This window comes from Lipomyces arxii, assembly GCF_038497795.1.
Source record: "Lipomyces arxii strain Phaff 12-163 unplaced genomic scaffold V1512scaffold_9, whole genome shotgun sequence".
NCBI lineage: Eukaryota > Fungi > Ascomycota > Lipomycetes > Lipomycetales > Lipomycetaceae > Lipomyces > Lipomyces arxii.
Window position 1 is genome coordinate 284,677 of NW_027117708.1, and position 26,640 is coordinate 311,316.

The 26,640-nt window shown below is 48.5% G+C and overlaps 16 protein-coding genes across 16 annotated transcripts; 9 read left to right on the plus strand and 7 right to left on the minus strand.

The window, feature by feature from the left end:
* Positions 1-55: 55 nt before the first annotated feature.
* V1512DRAFT_263663 (uncharacterized protein) lies at positions 56-1,393 on the plus strand. The gene has a single exon (XM_066916541.1). The coding sequence runs from the start codon at positions 154-156 to the stop codon at positions 1,375-1,377; it is 1,224 nt and encodes a 407-aa protein (XP_066771192.1). The 5' UTR covers positions 56-153; the 3' UTR covers positions 1,378-1,393.
* Positions 1,394-1,471: 78 nt separating this feature from the next.
* On the plus strand, positions 1,472-3,192 carry V1512DRAFT_169305 (uncharacterized protein). Its single transcript, XM_066913113.1, has 2 exons — positions 1,472-1,566; positions 1,613-3,192. Exons 1-2 carry the CDS (start codon positions 1,495-1,497, stop codon positions 3,047-3,049), a joined length of 1,509 nt encoding a protein of 502 aa, XP_066771193.1. The 5' UTR covers positions 1,472-1,494; the 3' UTR covers positions 3,050-3,192.
* Positions 3,147-5,266, plus strand: V1512DRAFT_169314 (Lipin/Ned1/Smp2-domain-containing protein). The gene is made up of 2 exons (XM_066913114.1): positions 3,147-3,351; positions 3,398-5,266. The coding sequence occupies exons 1-2, from the start codon at positions 3,243-3,245 to the stop codon at positions 5,224-5,226; spliced, it is 1,938 nt and encodes a 645-aa protein (XP_066771194.1). The 5' UTR covers positions 3,147-3,242; the 3' UTR covers positions 5,227-5,266.
* V1512DRAFT_239559 (uncharacterized protein) lies at positions 5,248-6,464 on the minus strand. Its single transcript, XM_066914206.1, has 2 exons — positions 6,294-6,464; positions 5,248-6,245 (listed from the first exon to the last, which is right to left on the minus strand). Exons 1-2 carry the CDS (start codon positions 6,446-6,448, stop codon positions 5,306-5,308), a joined length of 1,095 nt encoding a protein of 364 aa, XP_066771195.1. The 5' UTR covers positions 6,449-6,464; the 3' UTR covers positions 5,248-5,305.
* Positions 6,465-6,466: 2 nt separating this feature from the next.
* Positions 6,467-8,066, minus strand: V1512DRAFT_263669 (Metallo-dependent phosphatase-like protein). Its single transcript, XM_066916542.1, has 6 exons — positions 7,673-8,066; positions 7,580-7,622; positions 7,447-7,531; positions 7,333-7,400; positions 7,214-7,287; positions 6,467-7,162 (listed from the first exon to the last, which is right to left on the minus strand). Exons 1-6 carry the CDS (start codon positions 7,779-7,781, stop codon positions 6,615-6,617), a joined length of 927 nt encoding a protein of 308 aa, XP_066771196.1. The 5' UTR covers positions 7,782-8,066; the 3' UTR covers positions 6,467-6,614.
* A 22-nt stretch (positions 8,067-8,088) lies between these two features.
* V1512DRAFT_253612 (Smg-4/UPF3 family-domain-containing protein) lies at positions 8,089-9,311 on the plus strand (the record flags this gene model as incomplete). Its single annotated transcript, XM_066914751.1, has 3 exons — positions 8,089-8,345; positions 8,368-8,603; positions 8,653-9,311. The coding sequence occupies 3 exons, from the start codon at positions 8,089-8,091 to the stop codon at positions 9,309-9,311; spliced, it is 1,152 nt and encodes a 383-aa protein (XP_066771197.1).
* Positions 9,312-9,485: 174 nt separating this feature from the next.
* V1512DRAFT_263673 (uncharacterized protein) lies at positions 9,486-10,200 on the plus strand. The gene is made up of 2 exons (XM_066916543.1): positions 9,486-9,590; positions 9,646-10,200. Exons 1-2 carry the CDS (start codon positions 9,555-9,557, stop codon positions 9,970-9,972), a joined length of 363 nt encoding a protein of 120 aa, XP_066771198.1. The 5' UTR covers positions 9,486-9,554; the 3' UTR covers positions 9,973-10,200.
* An 88-nt stretch (positions 10,201-10,288) lies between these two features.
* On the plus strand, positions 10,289-13,327 carry V1512DRAFT_226172 (uncharacterized protein). The gene is made up of 4 exons (XM_066913848.1): positions 10,289-10,615; positions 10,665-10,747; positions 10,817-10,934; positions 10,989-13,327. The coding sequence occupies exons 1-4, from the start codon at positions 10,381-10,383 to the stop codon at positions 13,232-13,234; spliced, it is 2,682 nt and encodes an 893-aa protein (XP_066771199.1). The 5' UTR covers positions 10,289-10,380; the 3' UTR covers positions 13,235-13,327.
* V1512DRAFT_226176 (uncharacterized protein) lies at positions 13,117-15,413 on the minus strand. The gene is made up of 3 exons (XM_066913849.1): positions 15,265-15,413; positions 14,660-15,099; positions 13,117-14,612 (listed from the first exon to the last, which is right to left on the minus strand). The coding sequence occupies exons 2-3, from the start codon at positions 15,090-15,092 to the stop codon at positions 13,387-13,389; spliced, it is 1,659 nt and encodes a 552-aa protein (XP_066771200.1). The 5' UTR covers positions 15,093-15,099; positions 15,265-15,413; the 3' UTR covers positions 13,117-13,386.
* On the plus strand, positions 15,326-15,938 carry V1512DRAFT_263685 (Tim10/DDP family zinc finger-domain-containing protein). Its single transcript, XM_066916544.1, has 3 exons — positions 15,326-15,573; positions 15,623-15,752; positions 15,801-15,938. Exons 1-3 carry the CDS (start codon positions 15,470-15,472, stop codon positions 15,825-15,827), a joined length of 261 nt encoding a protein of 86 aa, XP_066771201.1. The 5' UTR covers positions 15,326-15,469; the 3' UTR covers positions 15,828-15,938.
* Positions 15,780-17,625, minus strand: V1512DRAFT_291596 (actin family). Its single transcript, XM_066918258.1, has 5 exons — positions 17,508-17,625; positions 17,077-17,322; positions 16,561-17,027; positions 16,049-16,510; positions 15,780-16,001 (listed from the first exon to the last, which is right to left on the minus strand). Exons 1-5 carry the CDS (start codon positions 17,539-17,541, stop codon positions 15,909-15,911), a joined length of 1,302 nt encoding a protein of 433 aa, XP_066771202.1. The 5' UTR covers positions 17,542-17,625; the 3' UTR covers positions 15,780-15,908.
* A 188-nt stretch (positions 17,626-17,813) lies between these two features.
* On the minus strand, positions 17,814-18,369 carry V1512DRAFT_226182 (mitochondrial 37S ribosomal protein uS19m). The gene is made up of 2 exons (XM_066913850.1): positions 18,166-18,369; positions 17,814-18,116 (listed from the first exon to the last, which is right to left on the minus strand). Exons 1-2 carry the CDS (start codon positions 18,206-18,208, stop codon positions 17,887-17,889), a joined length of 273 nt encoding a protein of 90 aa, XP_066771203.1. The 5' UTR covers positions 18,209-18,369; the 3' UTR covers positions 17,814-17,886.
* An 83-nt stretch (positions 18,370-18,452) lies between these two features.
* Positions 18,453-19,756, plus strand: V1512DRAFT_263691 (uncharacterized protein). The gene is made up of 2 exons (XM_066916545.1): positions 18,453-19,269; positions 19,320-19,756. Exons 1-2 carry the CDS (start codon positions 18,512-18,514, stop codon positions 19,336-19,338), a joined length of 777 nt encoding a protein of 258 aa, XP_066771204.1. The 5' UTR covers positions 18,453-18,511; the 3' UTR covers positions 19,339-19,756.
* V1512DRAFT_169615 (major facilitator superfamily domain-containing protein) lies at positions 19,369-21,619 on the minus strand. The gene is made up of 2 exons (XM_066913115.1): positions 20,815-21,619; positions 19,369-20,772 (listed from the first exon to the last, which is right to left on the minus strand). Exons 1-2 carry the CDS (start codon positions 21,159-21,161, stop codon positions 19,464-19,466), a joined length of 1,656 nt encoding a protein of 551 aa, XP_066771205.1. The 5' UTR covers positions 21,162-21,619; the 3' UTR covers positions 19,369-19,463.
* Positions 21,620-22,003: 384 nt separating this feature from the next.
* V1512DRAFT_263694 (E1-E2 ATPase-domain-containing protein) lies at positions 22,004-25,141 on the plus strand. Its single transcript, XM_066916546.1, has 2 exons — positions 22,004-22,311; positions 22,369-25,141. The coding sequence occupies exons 1-2, from the start codon at positions 22,133-22,135 to the stop codon at positions 25,001-25,003; spliced, it is 2,814 nt and encodes a 937-aa protein (XP_066771206.1). The 5' UTR covers positions 22,004-22,132; the 3' UTR covers positions 25,004-25,141.
* Positions 25,098-26,138, minus strand: V1512DRAFT_263698 (transcription initiation factor TFIID 23-30kDa subunit-domain-containing protein). Its single transcript, XM_066916547.1, has 3 exons — positions 25,656-26,138; positions 25,541-25,605; positions 25,098-25,493 (listed from the first exon to the last, which is right to left on the minus strand). Exons 1-3 carry the CDS (start codon positions 26,016-26,018, stop codon positions 25,178-25,180), a joined length of 744 nt encoding a protein of 247 aa, XP_066771207.1. The 5' UTR covers positions 26,019-26,138; the 3' UTR covers positions 25,098-25,177.
* Positions 26,139-26,640: the final 502 nt, after the last annotated feature.

Consider the following 26,640-nt stretch of genomic DNA (forward strand, 5'->3'; position numbering starts at 1 on the left):
TCCAATTAGAACGGTCAATTTTAAAGTTAAAGTTTCAGGTACGCAAGCGAGCGCCGTATACTCTGGGGCTCACACAGCCACACTCTACGCGAGTTTATAAATTCGCACAGGTCTGTCCTTTTTTTTTATTTGTTTTTGGGTTTCACATCAAAAATGGCGTACAATAATCAACAGGGTTTTCAGAATCAGCAAGGATATCCTGGGTATCCTTCTCAAGGTCATCTCCAGCAAAATTACCCTCAAAGTTATCCCCAGCAAGGTTATCCTCAACAACAAGCTCAAGGACACTTTCAAGGTTCTTCTCAGCAAGGGCATCCACAGGTATGTCCCCAGCAAAATTATCCTCTACAAGGATATTTTCAAGGGCCAGGCTACGGACAACAAGGTCCGGGCTACGGGCAGCAAGCTGGACCGTACAATCAAGGTCCTCCCGGCCAGTACGGCGGAGGACAGGGGTACGATCCTTCACAAGACGTGGCGGACTTGATTAAGGCGACCAAAGGGTTTGGGACAGACGAAAAAGCATTGATCCGTGTGCTTGCGAAGAAAACGCCGTGGCAGATTGACGCACTTGTGCCTGCTTTTCAGCGTACGCGAAACCACAGTTTGCAAAGTGTGATTACGAAGGAAGTTAGTGGGAATTTTCGGGATGCGTTGCTGTTGATTGTGGCCGGACCGCTTGGGGCAGATGTCATGAACGTGCGGTCTGCATTGGACGGGGCCGGGACTAAAGAGTCGCTTCTGAACGACGTTGTGCTTGGCCGTACGAATGCTGACTTAAACACAATCAAGCAACTGTACCTCCAACGACATCTCCACAGCCTTGAAGCAGATATTGAATCTGACCTATCGCTTAAGACCGCGTCTTTCTTTAGAATGGTTTTGGCATGCAACCGAATGGACGAGAACTTTTCTATAGATCCCAACCGGGTCCAGATGGATGCCAGCGATCTGTACCAGGCCACGGTTGCCAAACTCGGCACAGACGAGAACTTGGTGAGTTCGATTTTCGCGACCAGGTCAGCAGCGCACCTGGCCCAGGTCGCCAGCGCGTTTGAGGCCCGGTATGGCCGCAAGTTGAGTGCAGTCATTTCGTCTGAGTTTTCGGGTCATCTTGAGGACGCGTTACTGCACGTGCTCAAGCTTGCGGTTAATAGACCTGTATACTGCGCTGAGCTGCTCGAGAAGAGCATGGCTGGTGCTGGCACGAAGGACGAGTTGTTGCTGTCGAGGGTCGTCAGGTTTCATTGGGATCCAGCCCTCGTGCAGCAGCTCAAAGGTGCGTATCATCACATTTACAGGCGGGATCTTATTGAGCGGATTAAAAGTGAGACGTCAGGAGATTACGAACGAATCCTTGTTGCTATGCTTAATTGATTATGTGATTTGTGTCCATTGTGTAGGTTGCGGTGCGTAGTGCGTAGTGCGTAGTGTGGGAGCCGCACGAGACTTGTTTGTTTACACTTGCCGAAATTGTTCACGCGTTAGCAGACCATGGACCGGACAAACAACGTCGGGCAAGGTTATTCCGAGCGAATGCTTGCAAAGGCACGGCGGCGACTGCATGTAAGTGCTTTGTTTATGAGAACTAGCAATTGTCTGACAAGACCAGGAAGTCGAGACTAAGTTGCGGCGAGCAAAACAGAGGCGGTTGGGGCTGGCAGAGAGTTCTGCGCCGGTCGAGATTTCTGCGCCAGTCACTGGATCATTTCGGAATTTGATGGAGGAGCGCAGACAGACTGCTGCTGTCGATGCTGCTGAGAAACCGGCACCGCCGACGACGACATTACGGGACGACGAGAGTTCAGAGTCGAGCAAGGTCAGCCAGGTCGAACTGTTACGCCAGATCGAAGACCAGCTGATGCTTGAGAGTCCGCTTGAGTTTGGACTTGCGCATGAAGTTGCGGAATCGTCTACCGCAGGAATGAGGAAATCGGCGTCTGAGCCGGTAGGTTTGGCAGGGTTGAGACGACCTGGCCGACCGATTGCGATGGAACACGTCCGGGAGGACCATGCCGCACTTAGATCCGATTCTGTGACTGCGGACATGGTCAAGCTGTTGGACGAGGTCAGGGACTTCAGAGGCCAAGTGACCGAGATCCGGAGCGCATTGGGCAGTATTTCTGGCGGCAACTCGCCATTGCCCGGTCGGAGGACGAGGATGTCTGCCGCATCCAGGTTCGGCGATGATCAGATCCGGGCAAGCGTATACTCAGTCGGGACGGACCGGTCGTCGTTCCAGCGACCGAGGGCTGCGGTTCTGGCGTACGGTGCTCAGCCGTCATCGGTGTACATCTCTCGAGGGGAGTCGCAGCCGGCTGCTGTTGTCGCGTTCGAGGAAGAGGAGGAGGACGATGAACAGCAGGAGAAGATTGAGGCTTTACATGTGAGGAAACGAAGGCCGTCAGAGGTGTCGACTAATACACTGCACTCTCTATCTACGGTCGGCCACAGACGGGTGTCTAAGCCCAGAGGGCCACGGGAGCTCAGTGGATCACTTTCCCGGATTGAGCAGGAGAACGACATTGGCGAACCGGTCAGGGCTAACGCAACACTGTCGCAACAGGACGAGATAGCCATGAAGAAGGAGTCGTCTGGGTCCGGGTACGAAACCGCGCAGTCGTCATTAAGCAGTGCGCCCGAGATCCCACGCAAGAACTCTGATCGCGACAGACGCCGGACTGCGGACAGTACACCGCGGCGCCGGCGCGAGCGACGATCGAATTCGGCGGATGGAACACGGAGTCGACCTCGAGGCGGGCGGCCGTATCGCGAACGTGTCGTGTCGACTCCTGTTGCAGGACTAGATGACTGCGCACCAGCGTCATGGGACTTTGAGGACGCAACGTTTAATCTTGATTTTAATTCCAAAGCCGGACGCGAGTTTGACGAGATTATCAACCTGGGAGAGGAGCATAAACGGATGCTAGAGAAGTTTATAGAAACACTTGGAAGGATCAGTTTAGAGGTTTCGTTTGATGAGAAGAAGCGAGAGGAAGGTAAACGACGGATGAAGAATGCAATACTGTCTCTTGAAGGCTGGATATGACAATTTTTTTGATCGAATACACAAAACATTACATAATATATTACATAATACACGCATTGGGGTGCGGCTCAGCTCGTTGTGGTCCCAACTGAATTCGAGCTCGTCCCAACCAGACTGAGAGCAGACACTGAGAGCAGACTGAGGAAGAGCTGTCTCATATTTCTTCCAACCAAAAGGCAAGTACGTTTGAGATATGCAATTTGTAGGTCGAGCTATTGGAAGCGTATCCAAAACTTGGAATTCAATTAATCCGGCGACTTTGTCAGGTGCAATTGATGTAATTGTCATTGAACAGGAAAATGGTGAGATAGTCTGTCACATACAGAGTAATGCTGACATCGTTACAAGGCGATTTGGCTTGTTCACCGTTTCATATAAGATTTGGCAAGTTCTCTCTTCTTCAGCCTTCACAAAAGAAAGTTGAGTTCTCGGTTAACAACAAAAAAGTCGACTTCGCCATGAAACTGGGGGATGGCGGCGAAGCGTTTTTCGTGTTTGAGACTGACATCGACGTTCCTTCTGATTTGTTAACGTCTCCCGTCTTGTCACCTTCAACATCAACAGCATCGTCACCTGTCTCGGTGAACTCGAGCACAACAAACTTGCAAGAACCAGAGTACCTGGACCTATCCGGTCATGTCAGATCACAGTCTGAGACGGGTGACCGCGATTCAGGCCTGAGTTTGCCTGCGCCGGTGCCCAAGAAACCAGATCCATCTCTGTCAAGCACACCAGACTCGTTGCTGTCGACGTCGGGGGGCAGTGACCGGTTTGTCGGCCGGCCGCGGAGTCCGCCGCTGAGTCGCGACCAGGCTATTCAGCGGGCAAAAGAACTGAGTCGGAAGTTAAGCGTGAGCAGGATACCCACTACTGTGACCGATAGTGGCGATTTGGTGCTGGACATGCGTGGGTACAAAGCTGGCGAGGAAGAGACCGCGCGGGCGGAATCTGTTGCTCGGAAGATTTTGTCGGAAGAGTTGGCAATCAACACCGAGATTGCGTCGCTAATTGCGCCTGACGAGCACGGTAATTTATGGATATACGCCAGCGAGGAAGCCCGCGACCGTGCGATTCAGCAGCATGGGTCGATGGAGTTTGATTACGAACCCGAAGACTCTAAACCCGTGACAAACGCGACCACGCCGCCGTCGACTCCGCCGCCGCCAATGACCGCGCCAGCTGTAGGGCTGACAGGTGCTGGAGACGTGAGCAGGGACAACATCAACTATGTCAAGACATTACGATTGACGTCCGACCAGCTCAAGTCGCTTGATCTCGTCTCTGGTCCAAACCCAATCTCGTTCAGTGTGAACGGCGGGCGGGCCGTGTGCAGCGCGCGCATGTTTTACTGGAGATACGACAGCCCGATTGTGATTTCGGACATTGACGGAACAATCACAAAGTCTGACGCGCTGGGACATGTGCTGACCATGATTGGCCGCGACTGGACGCATGCCGGGGTTGCGAAACTGTTTACCGACATCAACATGAACGGGTACAATCTCATGTACCTGACGTCACGCTCTGTTGGTCAGGCCGACTCGACTAGGCACTACTTGCATGGGATTGAACAAGGAATGTACAAGCTTCCTGACGGTCCCGTCATTCTGTCACCGGACCGGACCATTGCCGCGCTCAGACGAGAGGTCATTTACCGCAAACCCGAAGTGTTTAAGATGGCGTGCCTACGAGACATCCAATCTCTGTTTGCGTTACGCGAAGGCACGCCGTTTTACGCCGGGTTCGGCAACCGCATCACCGACGCGCTGTCGTACCGGTCCGTCGGTGTACCGTCGAGCCGGATCTTCACAATCAACTCGTCCGCGGACGTGCACATGGAACTGCTCGAGCTGGCTGGGTATAAGTCTAGCTACGTGCACATGACGGACCTGGTTGACCATTTTTTCCCGCCCGTGTCGGTGCAACTTGGCGACGAGCGGTTCACGGACGTGAATTTCTGGCGCGAGGCGGTTCCGGACATTTTGGATTCGGACGACGAGTCGAGCCAGAGCGGCGAGAGCGAGAGCGAAGGAATGAGTTTGCGAACGCGGTCGAATAGCTCTGTATCCGGGCTGACAAAGTCACGGACGACTCTGGACGAAGAAGACGAGGACGAGGAAGAGGACGACGAGTACTACGATGACGGGGTTGTGCAGTATAGTGACGAGGACGAGTGAGTTTGGGCATAGAAGATATTTTTGGTAGCGTATCATTGTATTAATATAATCGTATAATTTTTCTATTCAACAAAATGTATCACAAACGAGAGACGTGGTGGTCGTACAAAGCCTTTGCCTCTTTCCACACTCTTGAAGACTCTCTATCTTTAAGCTGCAAAAGCGACGGCAGAAGCGCAGCAGAAAACGCCTCTGACGATTCTCGGGGCATCAAACTGGGCAAGTGGTCGATCGAGCACACCGAGAGCTGTGGGCCGGCGTCGACTTTGACCGGCACAGTCGGAGAGCTAAAAGTCGTAGCGACCGTGTACACCGGGATCGGGTTGAACGGGTTCGTCGTGTCTGCTGAAACGTCGACGATGACACTCAGGTTGCGGGACGCAGAGTTGAGGGTGTCGTACGTGACGAAAGGCGGGATCTGTTTGGACAGGTAAATGCAGTTGACAAACACGTCAGCCTGCACGACTTCCTGAAACGGTCCACCTTTGGCTGTTTCTGCCATGTCCCACTTGACCATGTTTTCTTCTGGGATGCCGACTTTGCGCAACAGATCAATAGCGCCAGACCCACAACGGCCGAGCGCGCCAATGACAAGAACGGTAGGCATCTTAGCACCGGTCCGAGCCACCACACCGTCGACCGTGCTCTTGACGTCAGTCACCAGTGCAGTCTCGTTGGGGTACCAGTCCACGGCCGGCAAAGGCTCGGTGTGTTCGAGTTGCCAGGCCCAGTCCAGTAAACCAATGGCCGCGCCTGCAAAGCCGGCATGGAACCCAAACGCAGCAACACGTCTGCCGGTCTCGTCGGTCAGAAACTCCATGTCGTACAGCGTGCCGTTGCCACTATGGTACCTGCTCAAGACGTCTTTCCAGCCGCCTTGGTTTTTGTAGCAATGTGCGAACTGGATGTGTTCGTGAATGAGTGGGAACGACTCTTCGGGAAGTTCTTTGAGACCGATGATTAAGTGATCTTTAGGCGCATTTGGCCAGCTGAACTCGTCTGCCATTTCAAACCCGAGTCTGTTTGTTAGTTTGTCGTAGAAATATAATCGTCACAGTCGAACTCACTTGTCGAACTCTTCATCCGCAAACACTCGTTGGCTGGATCTCTCAATAATAACGTTGTAACCGGCATCTCTAAGAGCAGACGCGGTTGTCGGAGTCAATGCTGACCGATGCTCGAGTGGTTTAGACTCTGCTCGTAAATGAAGTGTCGTGCTCATTTTGTGTGTGTATGTGTTCTTTACTGAAGAAGAGAAAAAATTAAATTTTTGCGTATAAATTTGATGAGCCGCATGAACTCATTGTAAGAGTAATATGCACTTTTACTGTTATTACGCTCTCTAAAGTGAATTCTATCGTAGAAATAGGCCAAATGTTTTAATTGAATCACAAGAAATACTCCGATCGTTGACTGCGTTGAGGCATAATCCTCGTGTCATCGTTGACTGCGTTGAATATGATGAACTCCGGCTTCAAGTTGTCGTCACTTAACCGCATCACACTCGCAACGTTACCACATCTGTAGCAGTAATTCGGCGCGGACCAAACGGTTACAACGCTCTTCTGTTCAAAATGATACTTGAATCCTTCCTGCACCAGCTGATGTGCCCTGGCCACGAGCTGCAGTCCGTTCACGTGATTGAACTCGGCCGCGACTTTTGCGCCAAAGTTCCAGCCGGCACCGCGAGGAGACACACCCCAGGTGTCGACGTCATCTGGGTCGGACCAGACTAGGTCGCAGAACGCGCCTTCTTGCGGGATCTCCTGAGCTCGAGCAATGACTCTGATCTGGTCCAATGTGCGGATCTCAGGACTTAGGCCGCCGTGAACACATAGAATCTGGCCGTCGATAATGGCAGACAGCGCGAGGAAATCAAAAACTTGACAGCAGTACTGCCACACGCTTGCGCCGCCATACTTGTTATGGCACTCCTCTGTTTTTTTTGTTAGCAGCAATTCTTTCAGCTCTTGTCGGGTCGCATTACCGTAGAAACCATACACTTGCGTAATTTGTCGAGATTCGTGATTTCCACGAACAAGTGTTAGCCGTTGTGGGTACCTGATTTTTGTTAGCATTCGAACGGTGTAGCTGAGTAAGGCGTACTTTGCTTTCAGACACATGAGTAGTGTAAATGTTTCTAGACTGAAATATCCTCGATCAACAAAATCCCCCTATACTGTTGGTATCATTTCAAACAGTGTCTTTTGTAAGCCATACCAGAAACACATAATTGATGTTATCAGGCAGACCTCCGCTGATTCTGAATAGTTCGAGCAAGTCATGAAATTGACCATGAATATCACTAATTCTCTTTAGAATATGACACAACATACAGCAGTCTTAAACATACCCGCACACGGTAACAGGAGTAGAAACAGGCTGTACGTTTGACTCTACTTCATCAGATACCATTCAAACTATAGTGTCATACACAGTTTCGCACCTTCCATCAGTAAATCTTTCACGGTATCACACAATTGCTTCATTTCATTTTCTGGTAAATATTGACATTTTTTTGTCACTTCCAACCATTCATCTGGACCTCGTGCCATGATTGCTGACGTCTTAATCCCGACTGGATATGCTCTGATGTTTAGTGTAGTACTTTCTAAAAGTACCTGCTTCCAACAAATTCTATAATTGACCCAATTGACTTTAAACTGACGATAAATAGACAGACAACGATAAACAGACAGACACTTGAACTGAGAGATATCTGTGAAATATGAACATTCAAATGTGTTGCTAAAGTATCTCCGTAGTTATCATGACACATATGCGTACTAAACCCTTACTGCGTACACGTTTCTACTAGCAAAAGATTCACTAATAATTGCACACGAAATTCTACACCACAGAATGGCTACGTCAAAGAAGGTGGTCATTGCGAGGCCGTCGCGTCAGCAAGGTCAGGATACAAAGCCCGCACCTGGACCCCAAAGGCCCAGGCAGAATACGCGTGCGCAGCGCAAGAACAACGGGATCAAGACCAAATTTGTGATTCGACGATTGCCGCCATTGTATACCCAAGCCGAGTTCCAGGACTTGACAGCAGAGTTCATTAACGTGGAAACAACCGAATGGACGTACTTTGTACCTGGAAAGTTGCATAAAAGGTATGCGCGTACGGGTCGACAGGCCAGAAACGCGTTTAGAGCTAACAAGCAGCAAATCTACACCAATGACGTACTCACGTGCGTACGCAAAATTTAAAGATTTGGCAGTCATGCTCGCTTTCAACAAGGCGTTTGCGGGAAAAGTTGTAAAAGACGCGAAAGGGAACGAGAGTACGTTGCAGATTGAGTTTGCGCCATTCGACAGGATCCCATCTTTAGTTGAGAAACTGGACCCGAAACAGGGTACAATTGATGAAGGTATGACTGTATCTTGCTGTAATTAAGAAAGCAATGCTGACGGATGTAGATCCGGAATATGTTGCGTTTGTTCAGTCGCTTTCGGCACCAGTGCAACCTCTTGCTCCATTGACACCAACCAGCAACGATTCTGCTCTCGACAATAAGGAGATTGTGACTACGCCATTGATTGAGTTTCTACGCGCAAAGAAATTGACAAACCCGAGCAAGAAACAAAAGAAGGAAATGACTAAAATTGAGAGAGAAGCACTTCAGTCTGTAAAGAAGTCTAAATCAGGGAAGGCCACGCCAGCTGCTGGCACTACTACTGCTCCTACTTCAGACAGTGGTGAACGGGAGAAGAGCAAACGGACTCGAAGAAAGAAGAAGAAAGAACCGGTAGTACTGAATGATGCGCAAGTTGCTATACAAGCGGATTCAGAAGCACAGCCAGAAACAAGTACTAGACCAGTCAAAAAACACCGAAACAGAGGAGGCCGGGGTAGACGGAAAGAAGGTCGAGAGGCAGAAGGCACAGGCTCTGACTCAACTGTTGTTAGTGCGAATGCTCCACAGCCAGTTAATGAGAAGCCCAGACAGGCACCGAAACCGAAGCCGACGACGGCAAATGGTGATACCAATGGGTCTAAAGGAGGAAGAAGGAATAGACGAGGTCGGTCTGACCAGAGTCAAACTACGTCGAGCACTACAGTTACTACTACTACTTGATGAATGACTCCATAATAAGTCATAGGGTTACTGCTCTATATAAATTATCCGCCTAATTAATGTTCTATTAATAGTGGCGTCGATGGAACTTTCTACAGTGGGTTAGGGCCCGCATACACCCGTGACGTACTCAAATTGCGAACTGGCGTTTCGAATCGTATCGATTTCACCACACGATTCTTTAAATTTCTTTCATTTTATTTATTTTGTTTTTATAAGTAAATAAATACAAAAAAAGAAAACATGTCTGCTTCAGAATATAATAATCAAAAAGCAGGTGTAAGAAACAATTAGAATGAGTGATTATAGAGTGAGAAAGCTGACGGGTTAATAGGAGTACAACAGTTACGGTCCTCCATCAGGTCCTCCTCCAGGGTTAGAGGGACAGAGTGACCGAGGAATGTTCGGAGGAAATAATTATCCTCAACAGCCACAACCTGCGTACGGTCAAGCTCATTATAATGGGCCGCCTCAACAGTATTATCCACAACAAGGAGGATACTACCCGCCACCGCAACCAAATCAACAGGGTTATTATCCTCCGCAAGGGGGACCGGTCTACGTTCAACAACAGCAACCTCAGAAAGGAGGCGGTGATGATTGTTTGATGGGATGTTGTGCGGCACTTTGTGTATGCTGTGCTCTTGATGCACTATGTTGATCAGACTACAAATGCTATAATGCTATAATGCTCTTATACTCTTATGCTCTTCATCTTTATGTTCTTTCAATTATTTGACTCTTTTGCTCTAGTTAAGTCGATTGGCGTTCAATTTTTGTTTACATTTTAATGCACACTAAATTTATGCATTTACGTCAAGAGTATTAAATTATTAGTAAATTACATGATCGACATTAAAGTTTCAATAATAAACAATTAAGCTTTAAATCTTAACCTTAAATGGACTACGCTGCACGGCTCCGTCAAAAAGAATTGCACATCGTCAATTCTTCAACTCACATTTTTTTGTTTTTCTGGCTTTTCCACCTTTTTCTACCGACAACACCTTTTTTATAGTTGTTAAAAAGGTAAAAGGTACTGCCGGAGTGCGTTACAGACTTTACGCCCATGCTGCTCGCGCTCGTGGCTACAGTCTTGTCGCTGGTCCGGCTGCTACATCGGGCCACGCGTTTGTTGCAAATCCCAATACCGACTCTCATTCAGTTACTCGGGATAGATATTCCGTCACCGCCGCATGTTTGTTTAGATTCAGTCACGGCAGACGCGGTTACACTGCACTGGTCGTTGCCTGATAGAGCTACAAGTGTGGCTAGACATGTAATACAGATGAATGGACAGAATGGTCCGTCTTAATGTTGACCCTGGCCGAGGTCTTGCTGATGTTTATATAGTGGGAGAAAGTGAGAAACGCGAGACAACAGTCACAATCACAGGTTTGAATCCTGATCAAGTATACGGCGTACGAGTCTTAGCTGTGAGTTAAATCATTAGACATGTAGTCTCTCTAGGCGCGTGGTGTTTGATCTGTTCTGACATAGTGAAGGTCAACTCAAATAACTACTCTTCAGCTGGTCCTTTAATTAGACTACGCACGAGACGGAAATCTGAAAATCTAGTTTTGACAAATATTCAACCAATCTCAGATAATTCTCACGACAAATGTACTCCATGTCCTGTTTCTACTCTTCTCTTTTGTGTGTATTAACATGTTATAGCCTTATTACCAGACACCAGTCCGTCCCGAAAACACGACTCACTCGTTCATACACAGTTCAAACGCGGCAACAGAGACCAGCTTTCGTCGTCGTCTAGACGCGACCGCAACGACACGTCGTCCTCATTTGTGGCTGCAACACAGCCATACACCATTGAATCTCTATCTGCAGAACTAGAACAAATTCGGTCTGAAATCAGCGATACCATTCAGCAACATGGGCATGCAGAGGAAGAGTACACGTCTGCCGAGGCCGCGTTGCAAACCGAACTGCAGTCGTTGCGCGAGAAACGAAAGGAGGAAGACGTCGGAAGGTCACAGTTGCGAGGCGAGTCAAAGTCATTAGAGGAATCAAAGCGAACCCTCGAAGCGCAGAAATCAAAAGTCGACAAGGCAGTCAAACACAAGATCGAGATCATTGATAAAATCAAAGCTGACTTCACAAGATGGGAACAAGAGGCAGATACAGCGAAAAAGCGGATGAAAGAGATTGACCGACTGAAAGCTAAGCGGAATAAAGATATCAAGGTCCGTGAAGTCGAGAGCCGAAGGATTCTGCATCAAGGTCATAAGGAAATTGCGGAACTTGAGGACGAAATTAGGGGACTTATTGCGAAAATTAAAAAAGCCGAGATGGAAAAAGATCCAAAGCTTGGGAACGCGAGTGAGAACGCGTTTACGAAGCTGCTGCATGCCGAAGACGTCGAGGACAAACAGCTTGAGCGGTCATGGCAGGAGGTGCAGAAGTCGCTCGAGCTGCGGTACGTTGACGTGTTCGAGCAGTTTCGCGACGCAAAGGAAAAGTTCGGCAAGGCACAAGAGACGTACGCCAGCATGTCGATGCAGGGCAGCATTTCTCCGGTCGAGGCGACCAAGTCCGCCAAGCGGCGCAACAGGGCCCGCAACAAGACTCGGCAAAACGTGTCTTCGCCAATTAATTCTTATCCACTTCACGACTCTCGCTTTCCCGATGCTTCCACATTTAATAATCTGCAGTTTCCTTCGCTGCATTCCACTTTCGCCCAGTTCGACGGATCGCTCAACAATAGCTCGTCGTCTTCTTTACCTCTAAATCCATTTTCGTCTACAAACACGCCGTCGCTGGTCGATTTGTTTCCGCAGCCGCTCGACAACGCGTCCGTTGACGATTTGCTTAGCAACGGCGGACCAATCAGTCCGTCAGTCAACATGCTGCTGCCGTCAAACTTGTTTGTCACCGACGACTTGCCGCAAAACTTGTCAGACGCTGAGCTAGACGACACTGCACGGACGCGGTCCAAGACTCAGCAGTCTGAGCTGTCGATGGACTCAAGCTCTTTGTTTCTACCGTCGCTGTCTGGCCAGCCGTTGACTCCAGGACAGTCACTTCTACTGTCTTCGTCCGGTCCGCCATCGCCGCAATCATTTTCGCACCAGCCCATCTCGAGACCGTACTCGCCTCTGGCCGCGCTGTCGACGACCAGCACGCCGCAGTCCAGCTTCACCAACGGCAGCATGCCGGCTTACTTCGCGGTCGGCTCGGGCCTCAAACTTAACAACATGTCGTCATCCGGCTCGATCTCGGACTCGCCGTTGATGGACAAGCCGCTGACACCGCTGAATTTGGTAATGAGTGCCGCGTCCGAGTCCGACGACGAAATCAGACGCAACTCGACCACCAGCAGCACGTCGAGCGGGTTCAGTCTGATGAAGCGCTCGCCCAGTCGGCGGTTGCTGTTCAGCGGCGTGTCTGGGCTGTCGTCGATCGGCAACATTGGTCGCAAGAAGGAGAGTTTTGAGAACAGCGACACCAGTTCCGCGCTGGCGTCGGACGCGGATGAGTTTTTAAACCCGGACGAGCCGCGCACGCCTGGCAGGCGGTTCGCAAACTTGTTTTCGTTCTCGACCAAGCGTAACTCGACCTCACGTCCAGGTCCAGGACCGACCGTGTCGCTGAGAGAGACAGTCCAGGCGCCGATCGGAACAAGGCGGTCAAGTTTCTCTGGCAGTTTTGACTCGCCTGTCGTAACAAGCCCGGAAAGCCCGACACGGGTATCCGTGAGCACGCCGCCGTCGACGTCGACTACTACGACTACGACGACGACAAACTCGTTTAGTACTGGGATGGGCAATTTGTTTGGGTCGCCTGTGTTTGGCCGGCGGAACAGTCGGTTCCCGTGGGATTTGAAGAATGAGAGTAATGGCAGTAGTGGTGGGAATGGGCAAGGGGCGCGGAACGGGAACGGGAACGGGACCGGGACGTGGTAGAGGTTGTATATACGCTTAATTTTGTCTGACTGAGTTTTGTAAAAAAAACATGAGTGGTTGTATATAAAAAAAATACAAAATTTTGATGCCATACACCTATGCACACTGTTATCCTCAATGGCACTTTTGATATAACTTGATGCCTATATACACTATTCCTGCTTGATGACACCTTTGATGCCACCAAAACTCAAGACGTCGCTTATCCGTTCGGCGCCGGTCAATAGCATGACCAGCCGGTCAATACCGATCCCCCAGCCTCCTGTCGGGGGCAACCCCCATTCCATGCTTGACAAGTACCCATCGTCTGTGGCGTAGATTTCCGCATCGGCCACGCGGTCTGCAGCCTGGAGACTGAATTTCCGGCGCTGAGCAAACGGAGAATTTTCTTCTTCGTACGCGTTGACTAATTCTTTGCCGTTAACGTAGAGTTCGAACCGGCGGGCGAGCCTGTAACTCCGTCCGGACGCGGGCGGTGCAGATTTGGACAGCGGCGACAAAATTTCGGGGAAGTTCATCAAGAAGACAGGTGTAGTTGCAGAGTCGAGGATCGGGCCGATGAAGTGGTCGCATAACTTGTCGAGCAGACGAGACACGGTCGCTGGTTTGGGGAGCGGGATGTTAGATGAGGTCAGGAGGTCGGTCAGGTATGACTCTGCTCGGACCTTGTCGTGTTCGTTCGATGAGAGGACGTAGTCCGGTAGATCGAATCCGAGTTTTTGCTGTAAGGTTGAGATGAAGTCGATTTTGACGAACGGTTTGTCGAAACTAAGTGCGTTTGACTCGAGGTTTTGTTTTATAATTGGGACATTCGCAATGGCAGTCTGGACTAGTCCCGAAAGTAATTCTTCAGTCAAGTCAATCAAATCGTCCAGCCCCGCAAACGCCTGGTAGAATTCGCACGTTGTGAACTCGGGGTTATGCGTCGCGTCGATGCCTTCGTTTCGAAACACCTGGCCAATTTCAAACACCTTGTCGAACCCAGAGATGATCAATCGTTTGAGCCACAGTTCCGGCGCGATCCTGAGTTCGAGCGGGACAGCAGATGATGCCGACGCGCCGGGTGCGGTCGCGTGGGTGATGAACGGCCGCGCGGCCGCACCGCCAGCGACGTCGGACAGGACCGGGGTGTGTACTTCGAGAAAGTCACGGGAGGTTAAAAACGCGCGGATGTGGTTCAGCACGAACGCGCGGGCCCGGATCGTGTCACGAGCGTGTTTGTGGATAAGCAAATCGACCGTGCGATGGTGGGACAGCGTTTGCTCGTTCGACAGGTTGAATGGGATTGGGTGCAGACAGGGGGCAAGTAGTGTTAGTTTTGTTGTAGCCCGGACCGAGAGCTCGCCTGCGCGTGTGCGCGTCAACGTGCCTGTTATTGCTAAGACTTGTTACTCTCAATCTGTGACCTCCACGCAAGTAACATACAGATGAAGTCGCCGCGACGCAGCCATTGGCATGATTCTCTAAACGTCTGCTCGTTCATGCCGTCGATCGAGTTCAGCCTATAGACCGCCTGCAGCTTGACGTCTTCCTGCACGACGTCAATAAACAGCAATCTGTTCCCCTGCGCCCTGATCGTGTGGATCCTGCCTCTGATTGTCGTCACGATGCTGTCTTGTGCCGCAAGCTGCTCGGCCGACACGGTGTCATATTTGTGTCTGATTTCAGATATCCTTGCGTACGTGTCCGAGCGTAAAATAACAGGATACATCTCGACGTCAGACGCAAGCATGGACTTGAGTCTGCCTTTGAAATCGTCCTCGCCACTTTGAACCGTCTGGAGTGACCTGGCCTGAATCCGGCAGCGGGCCGATTGCGTTAGCCTATGGACTCGTTTAAATAAGATTCGCGACGCCATTGCGACCCTGACATAGTTAGTCATGAGCGCTCGAGTTTCATCAGAGAGAAGATTAGAATTTGGTCAATTTCATGTTTTGATTAGGCACAGTTTAGACTCTTAAATTGTCCATTTCACCATGAACATGATCTCATCATTTGAACACAGTAATAAACAGTAAACAGTTACTCACTACAAGCAGCCACACACAATCCTTATCCTTCTCCTCGTCGCCCTTGTGCCAATCAAAGGCTTTCTTGATCTTTTACCGCCTTGTTGAACGAGCACAAAAATCATGCGGCTCAAAACACCAAAAATTTCCGGCCTTTCAAGAATTTGTTCCCGACAGAAACTCGGAATTCAACTTCTCGTTAAATTTCAATTTAAATCAGCACAAAATGTCGTTCTTTGGAATGGGAGCACCTTCAGACTCGAGTTACGATGAAAACAAAATCAACAGCGTCAAGGGCGAGATGCTCATGATTCAGCAAATGAAGGAAAAGTGAGTACATGCGAGTATGTGATGATCACTAAAGACTTAACGTATTGAGGGCGTCGTCGGTGTGCTTTGAGAAATGCGTGCCTGCGTACTACTCTGAAGGTGACCTCAACAAGGGCGAGTCTAACTGTGTCGACAGATGCGTCGGAAAGTTCTTTCAGACCATCAAGGTCATTGGCACTGTATGCCGTCTGGTTTATACTACACTACTTTATACTGACATCGTATAGCAAATGCAGAGCCAGCAGCAGGGTTAAGTGCGACACGGTTGCGGTACATAGATATAATCAATTCGAACACTTCCTTTAGTCCATATAACACACTCTCTACACTCTAATTTAAGGCACATTGAACAGCGAGAATTGACGAACAATTCCTGGACCGTACTCATCATAATCCCGTTTGGTATGGCAGTAACTCTGGAATTCAGCCTGAAATTGTTAGCGTAGTCCTTAGTACATATAAGTTGTAAGCCTACAGTCTGCGCGAGTAGCGATCCCCCAAACCAAACCGCATTTCTCTGCTTCTTGTGACTGATGACCTGGACATCAAGCCCACCGGATCTGGCACCGCTGGACTCCTCACTTCGGTGGATACGGGCGTCGACCAGGTGCTTGATGTCGCGCTGAAGACGGCGGCCAAAGTCGCGGAACATAGTCGAGCCACCGGAAAGAACGATGTTTTTATACAGTCCACGTCTGACATCGATAGGACTGCTTTGGATGACCGTGTCGACGACTTCGGGTAGCGGGGTCAAGAAGTCCGAACTGGCAATCTCAGGGTTGAAGAAGATCTCGGGAGCAAGGAAACGCTCGAATCCGACGTCGACGTTGATCTTGCGGCCCAAACCTTGGTCAACAATGTACTTCTGGAACCGTTCTGGTTCTCTGTCGAATCTGTTGAACTCCTTGACAATATCAGGGCAAACATAACAGAACTCCTATGGACCGGTTAACAATAATTTATGACCACGTTCGCAATCAAAACTACCTCTTTGATCTTCTCGGCAGTTCGGAGACTAGTGTCGGCCTCACCTCGGTCTCTGAGCAAGCTCTGGACAAAATACGTAATATCACGACCAGCAATCGGGATGTTCTTGATGGCCGAACCGATAACATAACCTTCAGCGACTGGGATGACGTGAGTCACACCGTCACCACTGTCAATAACAGTACCAGTCAGCGATCTGTCCTGGACCTTGCTTGACGTCCATGACGCCGCCAGCGCGAGCACTGCCTGCACCGCTATGTACAGACCAGCGCAGTTGAACGACTCAAACATGATCTCGGCAGTCAACTCACGGTTCTCAGGAGGATTGAGCGGGGGCTCGGTCAGTAAAAAATAATGATCTTCAGGCTCGCATCTGAGGTACTTGAAGATGGAGTTTTCCCAGAAACGTTCCATATGGTCCCAGTTATCAATTTGACCATGACGAATGGGATAGTTCAATCCGTACCCTAAATGATTAGTTTCACACTATAATAGTTTGCACAGAATTTAACGTACCAGGACCACTAGCAGCACTAAGGGCCTCGTCACCAATGAAAAAGTCAAGATCTTCTGTTCCCCGCTTCGAGGCCAGGTTGCTTCCGGAATTGCTGTTTGAGTTTGCCAAATACGAAGGCTTTGACGGTGGTGGAGGACGACCTGAGCCAGATCCGCCAGACTCCCGTGTCGCGATTACGGTCGGGAAGATGAATGATGGGGAATCATTACCAGCAAACCCGAGCTTCGTCAGACCTGTGCCGCTGTAATTGAAATTAGCATGATTGGACGTTTCAACAGATGCAATTGAATTGATAAGATAAGACCCATCAATTTTCAGTAGAATTCAATGACCACATACTTGTCTAAACAACTGTTAGTATTCTGATAATGATATAAAAGACGACATAATGCTGTTGCTTATATAACAGAAACGAAGCACGATAACATACCCATGACAACGGCCGGAGACGTAATATGCGACATGATTCGCTGATTAACACAGTCAAGAACCAAACAATAAATTGAGTATTTTTGATTGTTGTTGACTAAACGATGTTTTGAGTGGAAGAGTCCAACGAGAGGCCGCTTCGAACGGATTACTCTCCTCGGGTAGATCACAAGTCACAGATCACATTGTGATGCGTACCATATACGTCTTCTATTTTACATGTACTACATAGTAGTCTACATAGTAGTCTACATAGTAGTCTACTATGTAAGGTCTAGTAGTCTACGTAGTCTACACAGGACAACTATATCGTCATACTCATAATATACACAGTACAAAGTATTATATACAAAATCAACACCATACCCTCTAGATACCCTCTATTTGTCCATACTTTTATACGAAAATCTCTTTCTCGTAGGCACAAACTCACCTAATTTGAATCCAACCATCTCTTCAGTAATTTTAAACGAATAAAACTCCATCCCGTTATGAACTTGGAACGTGAGTCCAACAAATGAAGGCAGAATTGTGCATGCTCGCGCTTGAGTCTGAATTGGACTTCCATCTTTCTTTGCTGCTCCTATTGGCAATGGAACAATATGGGGTCCTGTTCTTGTATAAGCGATAGCCTTTTAAAACCATAACAATGTACAAACCCTTCCATGCCGACCGTTTCATCAAAATCATTGCAGCACGCATTTTTATCCTGATTACTGCTCCACTTAGTTATTATGGACAACTAATACACAGCACACTATAACGCAATCACACAATAGTTCTGAACAGTTCTTGTTTATTATAAACAAAGCACTATAAATCCAAACAAATCTCGACGCTGTTCGTTTGCAATCGAATTATCGTGATTTAAGATATTTATCAGGGTTAGGGCCGTTCTCCATGTCCCAAACTATGCAGTTAAATACTACGACGTCACTTATCGAGTGGGCATTTGGGTGACTGAATGAAGACCATACTGATCAATTGATAATCCTCACACTAAACATGCAACACCCACTCTTCTCTCTTCTTCCATCTGTCAATTCCACGTCTGCAGCCATAGACTTCGTCACCCGCGTAACTGCTGCACCTGATCTCTTCACATTCTCATATTTACTACACGTTCCATCATTGATACAGCATTTGCAAGCTACAGAACAGTCTCAGTCGTACCTGAAACTGCTGAAACTGTTTGCGTCAGGAACATGGTCTGACTATACATCGAACCAAGCTTCCCTACCACCTCTATCTGATCAACAAGCTACAAAACTCAAGCAACTGTCTTTGGTCTCTCTAGCCAGCAAATCACACACTCTATCTTATTCTGCTTTACTTTCAGAACTATCTCTGCCAAACAACAAAGCACTCTCCTCCCTCGTCGTGTCCTGCATCTACTCAAACCTGATCACCGCAACTTTAGACACGAAGGCCGAACTGGTAACCGTGTCCGCAGTCATTACCGGCAGAGACGTCGCGGACAAAGACCATTTGTTACGGCTCAAATCCGTTATCGACGTCTGGGCAGAGCGGTGCCTGGCCACTGTTGCCGACCTTAACTCTGAAGCGAAGAAGGTGCGTGAGACTGCGCTCAGGGAGAGCAAGGACGTGCAGGAGTATAATCGGGTAGTGGACAGGATAAACAAGCAGTTGATGGCGCCAAATAAGGACAATTTTTCTCAAATGCCTCTGGACGACAACATGACTGATCCAATGGACATTGACGAAACCAGTCCCTCGAGCGACTCGAGCACAAAGAAACGAAAGTAGGAGCCTATATTGACATTACAATTGCACAGTACACTAACTCAGCTAGACAGCGCATAGTATCCTAAATGGTATTTAGTGGCGTACTGTTATTGGTGCATAAAATCTCGACGGCGTATTGCTATAGAGCATCCGGATTACAGACTACAAGCTTGCATATGCTTATGGGGCATTAGGTGAATGATACTGCATATTATATAAACCATCTGAATCCGGGATGGCTTGGTCCCTCGCTCAGCGCAATCGTAGACACTTCCCCACGAATCCATGAGTTCTGCTTCTTGTCTCGTATGAAATTGTCGTACCGCATCCACAGTCCAAGACCGATACTCACCGCGAACCCGACCACGCCAAACCCGGCCGTGACTACAAGCGCAAGCGTGTATTGCGGTTTATCCTGCTCCCGAAAAATGTTGGATGACACCAGGCCCATCAAGTTTGCGAGCGGCACACCGACGCCGGTCATGACTGCGCGTTGGTCTTCGGACGGAATGTTGTTTGAGAACCAGGTCGACAGCAGTACGGACGGCACCGCGATCCCAGAAGTCATTAAAAAGCACGCCACGTACGCGCCGGTTATGTTGGCCGACACGTCCGTAATTGAGAGTGACACGACAAACCCAACGACCGGGAGTAAAAATCCCAGCGCAATGAACGGTGATCGAAGTCTGTACTTGTCGGAAGCATATGCCAAAATCAACAAAACTACAGCCCCTACCTCGTTCGGGGCAACGGTGTACAAATTAGTCTTGATCGTAGAGTATCCCAGCCTCTCGACAATCTGCGGCAGAAATAAAGTCACAGATTGTAGTGGCACGCCGAGACATACTTCCAAAACAAGCCAGCCCCAGGTCACTGGATGACGAAACACTTTGATTGCATCTCTCATCTTTAACTGTCCACTGATGACCGCTGAAGAATCATTTTGAACTCGGAGAAATGCAAGCGAGCGTTCTTCAGGAGTCAAAAACGATGCCGTCAAGACGTCATGGGGGAGCAGGAAACCGGCCAAGACCGCGCCCAGCATGGTGCAGAGCCCTTCGATTATGAAGAGCCACCTCCATCCGGCTAGAACAGAGTTCTGGATCTGAAACACGCCAAACGACAACATTCCAGAAAACGCAGAAGCCATGTTCGAGGCGGCGTAAAAAATTGCAAGCCGTCGTGCCAGCTCTCCGCGCCGGTAAAACGTTGTGAGGTAGTAAACCACCAGCGGGAAGAACGCAGACTCAAATAGACCCAGAAATGTACGGGTCGCCATCAGACTGGCCCAGTTCTGGCAGCCAGCTGACGCGAGAGACATTGCACCAAACCCAAACATCAGGCCCGGAAGGACACGCGTGACACCGTACTTCTTACCCAGGAGGGTCAAAGGCAGCGCGCCAATGACATATGGAATGTAGAACGTCGATAGTAACAAATTATACTGATTTCCTGCAAACCCAAGATCTATATCTATTCCGTCGGTCTTTGCATTACCAAGATTGCTCTTGTCGAGAGAACTGTAATTAGTATTGATACATGGCAGTCTCGAGTCTGCTTACTTAAATAAGTACATGACACTCAACGCTGGAAGCAACCGCAGATCTAACTTCCATCGAATCACATCCTCATGACTCAAATCTATGTCGATAATAGTCGCAACCAAGTCGTCGTCTGCCACCGCGCTCTGTTGAAGTAGCGAAGTCCGGTCAGAGTCGTCTACACATTCTGACTTCCGCCGCACAATGGAGTCATAACTGCTATTCCGCGGCAAACCATCTTTCTTTGCATCAGGAAGCAACTTCGCAGTGTCGTCAGCATTATACGCGGCCGGCTCGTAATTCACAATCGATGCACTAAAACTGCTACCTGCGCTAGTAGCAAGATATGACGGGTCTGACATGCTCATTTGCTACCACAATATAAGTCAACACCAGTCCGTATAAACAGAACCGGTCTTCCCCAAATCCTTTGAACATTTGAAGAAAGCTTGTGCCATTCCAGCGTTGACGATTAGAATAGATTATGCAGGCTCGGCGGAAGCCGAAATGCATGGATTAAGCTCAAACTTTAGTAAAACATTTAAACCTTAATTCGATGTTCTAGAAGTGCCATTACAAGTGACAGACTCCTTCTTTCATCCCGGAAGATGCGAGCACATAGAAGATGGGTATAAACTAGCTGTGAACGAGCGTAGAATTGTACTTACTTATATAAGGAGCATCACTAGACCGTAACACAAAACGCGTAACTATAAAAACTACTCACACCTTCGATACTATCAGTCTGCATTGCTCAAGCACATGAGCATATTCCGTGCTGTAATTAATACACAGACTAGAGCTGAGAGTAACTCCTAGTGATTTCAACTCAACGCTTGAAATAAGTCAACAACATGAAGTCATATATAAGTCACCCATGAAATAGAATGTCAATATCTGAATGACTGCGCTCTCTCAAAGAAACAGTCAGGCTGATTTAACAATACAAGATAGAACGCTATTCATACTGTTTATGTAAACTAGACTATCTCGTCACTCTTCGTCGGCCATTTGTCGCCTCCGAGTCCAGATTGGCGCAGTATCTGATTAAACCAATACAACCAAGTTATCTGATCTTGCGCCACATTTAAATTTGCTCTAGAGTTGCCGAATGTGGCTTGAATCACAATTTTATCCGCTTGTCGAAACCTTATTATTTCTGACGTATACTCTGATTGTTTGTGGCGTAGTTAGTCAGCCTCCCGGTCGAGTCGAGTTCGCGCGAGCAATTTTATATGCTGCACCATCTTCCACAACTTCCACAACTTCCTTCTAACACTCAAATACATTGCTCGCCTATACTAAGATTTCAAAGAGAAAGGCGGTTAGCAAACAAGTCATGAGTGCAACGTCGGTTTTCTCCATTCAAGGCATGACATGCGGTGCTTGTACTTCTGCCATCACCAACGCTGTCGAGGCTGTCCCTGGTGTTGAGTCAGTTGCGGTTTCTCTGATTACTGAGCGCGCGTCTGTAGTTCATGACCCAGATGTGTCGTCACCGGAGGCTGTTCGAGAAGCGTATGTACTCAATGCTAGTTCATTGAATTTGACCGTTTCTGACCGATTTTATTGTAGTATTGAAGATTGTGGCTTTGACGCGCAAATAATATCCTCACAAGCCGCCAAAGTTCCCGGAAGTTCAAACGAGTCAAAAGTTGCACAGACAGAGTCAATTAAAATCAAGGTTTACGGTATGACGTGTTCTAGTTGTACCCTTTCAGTCGAGACAGCACTGCGGCAGCTGCCTGGCGTACAGGATGCTGTCGTCGCGTTGGCCACAGAAGAAGCAAAGGTTGTGTTTTCTCCTTCAGAAGTCGGAATCAGAGACTTGGTAGATGCAATAAGTGATGCCGGGTTTGACGCGTTGCTAGCAGATTCATTAGATAACACCGCACAGATTGAGTCGCTTGCGCGAACTAAAGAAATTCAGGCATGGAGACGCGCTGCGTTACAATCACTTTGTCTTGCCTTGCCTATATTCGTACTCAACATGATCCTACCTTTTTTTCCGAAAGCTGATTTTGGAACTCACACTTTTCTAATCCCCGGCTTGCATGTCAGAGAATTAGTGTCATTAATTCTCACCACACCTGCACAGTTTGTTATTGGAAGAAGATTTTTTGTTTCTGCTTGGAAATCTCTTAGACATGGGTCGCCCACAATGGATGTTCTTGTTGCTTTAAGTACTTTTACTGCATTTTCCTTCTCATGTTTCACAATGCTGGTCTCGATCGGGGCTGCGGCGGAAGAACCACCAAAGACGGTGTTTGAAACGTCAGCAATGATCATCACTTTCATCACGTATGGAAAATACTTGGAGAATCGAGCTAAAGGTCAAACTTCTGCGGCCCTGTCGAAGCTCGTGTCTCTTGCACCGTCAATGGCCACGATTTATGAAAACCCAAGCAATATTGCTGTTAATGCTGCCGAACGCACAGTTGCGTCAGATTTGATCCAGGTTGGTGACATTGTCATTTTGCGTCCTGGCGCAAAGTCACCGGCAGATGGTATTGTTGTTGCAGGTGAATCGTACATGGACGAAAGTCTTGTCACCGGCGAGCCCATGCCTGTTGAAAAGCATGCTGGATCGAACATCATTGGTGGTACGATGAACGGAGTCGGTCGTCTTGATTTCAAGGTCACAAGGGCCGGAAAAGACACTCAATTGGCACAAATTGTTAATTTAGTCCAGGAAGCCCAGACTACGCGGGCTCCTATCCAACGGCTTGCTGACATTGCAGCTGGAAAGTTTGTCCCTGTTGTCGTCGGTCTCGCCGCGTTTACGTTCATAATCTGGATGATTCTTTCGCACGTGCTGCGAACTCCTCCGAAGATTTTTGAGTCTTCAGAAGGAAAGTTCATGGTCTGCTTGAAACTATGTATTTCTGTCATCGTCGTCGCTTGCCCATGTGCATTAGGTCTCAGTACCCCGACTGCTGTCATGGTTGGAACCGGCGTTGGCGCTCAGAATGGTATACTAGTCAAAGGCGGCGCCGTGCTGGAGCTTGCGACGCATGTTACCAAAGTGGTGTTTGATAAAACCGGTACTCTGACTATTGGAAAGATGTCAGTAGTGTCGCACACTAAGACTGCATTGTGGGAAAGTGCAGAGTACAGGCAGAAGCTTTGGTGGTGTCTTGTTGGCGCGGTCGAAAGCAATAGTGAGCACCCGATTGGAAGGGCCATTGCAGCCGAGACGGAGATTTTTTTGGGTGTTAGTGAGTCGAAGGCAGAGGCCAACCCTGCTCTTAGTGATGTTGAGATTTTGTCGTTCGAGGCCGTCCTTGGCAGAGGTATTCAGGCCAAGATCAGAGCCGATACTGACCGATACTCTGTTATTGTTGGCAATCTTACGTTTATGGAAGACGCGGGCATTGAGGTACCGGCCGCGGAGTTGCAGAACTCAATAGAATCTGCTTCGACTGACGTTTATGTCGCCATTGAGGGGGCATATGCTGGTGTAATTAATCTGAACGATATCATCCGTAAGGATGCGCGGGGAACGATCATGGCTCTCGAACGCATGGGAGTCTCTGTAGCAATGGTGACTGGAGATCAGCGTGTTCCTGCTCTTCGTGTTGCTCGCGAAGTCGGTATTCCGGAGACCGAGGTCTGGGCTGGCGTGACTCCGACGGAGAAGCAGGAGATCATTCGGACCATGCAGATGGCCGACCCGAATGCTGTGATTGCCATGGTTGGTGATGGTGTCAACGACTCACCTGCGCTGGCGACAGCACAAATTGGTCTTGCTATGGCAACTGGTACTGACGTTGCGATGGAAGCTGCAGACATTGTCTTGCTGAGACCCGACACGATCCTAATCGATGCTGCGGTCTCGTTGACATTGTGTCGGACGATTTTTAGACGGATCAAGTGGAATTTAATTTGGGCGTCAATTTATAACATCCTTATGATTCCATTTGCTATGGGCGTTTTCTTACCGTTGGGATACACACTGCCGCCAATGGCTGCTGGCGCAGCGATGGCGTTAAGCTCGGTCAGCGTCGTGACGTCTTCGCTGGCATTAAAACGGTGGAAGAGACCAGCTTGGTCGACAGAGCCTGGATGGCTCGATGTCGATCCTGCTATGTCTAGCGGCCGTTCTCGCTGGTTGCCTGCCCGATGGTTTTCAAGCTCGTCGAACGGGCGGGCCGCTACCGCTGCTTCGGGATCAGGATACATGCCTTTGAACGGGACCGAGTCGGTTTGAATGCGCATTTGAATGCATTTATGAATTAATTGTTAAAATTTTTGGGGCATAAGGTGTTTGTAATTTCCTAGATTTAGATTGCTGAAGGGTCGGGTGATATGCCAGAACATAATATTTAATTTACATTTAAAAATCATCTATATATACATACAGCACGAGAAAACTCCTTTCAAACTACCTGTAAAATTCCGGTCTGTGAACGTTTAATCCGTACTCAGCCAACGCGCTGGCAAGATCCTCCATCGTCAGCACCACTTTCCCGCTATTACTCCCGCCGCCGGCCGCACCACCAGAGCCGCCGCCTCCTCCACCGGACCCGGCCGCACCACCGAACCTGCCTGGCACGCCGGCTCGAAATTGGCCTGGGGCGGACGCCATGGCCGAGCTTGACGAGCCGCCAGCCCAGGCTGACCGGATGCGGGAGTACTGGTACGCGTCAGTCGCGATGTCGGATACGAATTTCTGTGTGGTGAGTGCCAGCAACCGTTTTCTAAAGTTGTCGTCAGTATGAATCGTCATTATGTGTATTTCACATACATCCTAACATCTGATGATTCAAATCCTGCTTTCATTAAATAGTAATCTGTAACCGCGTCCGGGATCTTTGTTCATGTCAGTTTCAAACCATAGCATAGGCCGCAAAGCAACATACGATTGGCGTAAATTCATCCATCATGTTTAGAAATTCCTTCAAGCTTTTATCTCGTCGTGCACCTAACCTCTCAATTCCTTCCACTCCAGATGCATCCATTGACGGATCAAATGCCGGCATTTCCCCACCATCCATTGTCATCATTTCCGGTTCAAGTGGATCCAAACCAGCCATATCAATATTCTGCTCAGTCGGCATGCTCCCATCGCCATCCATATTCATATCAGCATCGAGGTCTTCAAACGGCTGCTCTGGCTGCTCTGGCTGCACGCCTGCGTCTTCTGCATTCTCCATCTCCACTGACTCGTCCTCGCCCGCATCATGCTCGGTCTTGACTTTACTTGGCTCTGGTGACTCGGACATTGTGCAATTGACCAGATCCTCGTGAAAAGCAGAGACGGAGTTTCAAAGTTATCCCTGAGATTTAAAGTGGGAAGAATCAAAACTCAAAACTTCAGTGATAACGTTACGAACTGTTTACACTCGACCTGACTTGAAAGTTTACAGTTAAAATAAATCAGAAGTTTATTGCATTGAATAGTAGTACCGAGTTTTATTTATTTACAATAACTCGTTGTATAATGCCAGTGATAGTATAGACATCAGAGTAAGATGCACAGTAATCACTACCCCTTATTCTATGAACACCATATCAACAGCCGTTTCTTTTATAATGATCGATTGATAAATGATGTTTCTTTTGCATGGATACAAGTACAGGCCATTCACAGCTTGTAAAAAGTAATATTCAGGAGCGATTTTCAGATAGATACAATTCAGCACCGTAAAATTGGCAATTCTGCTGTTGGTACAACTTGGACACAAAGTCACGACCCCATTACACTACTACACATTATACTCTATGAATAAATAAACGATTTGAATAGTTCAAAGGTTTCCATCCAAAAAAGCAGTCGGCATATTCCACAAATCTTAAACCCTAACCACAAGAATTTAGAGATTGTCTTCTTAGTGAACCACGCAT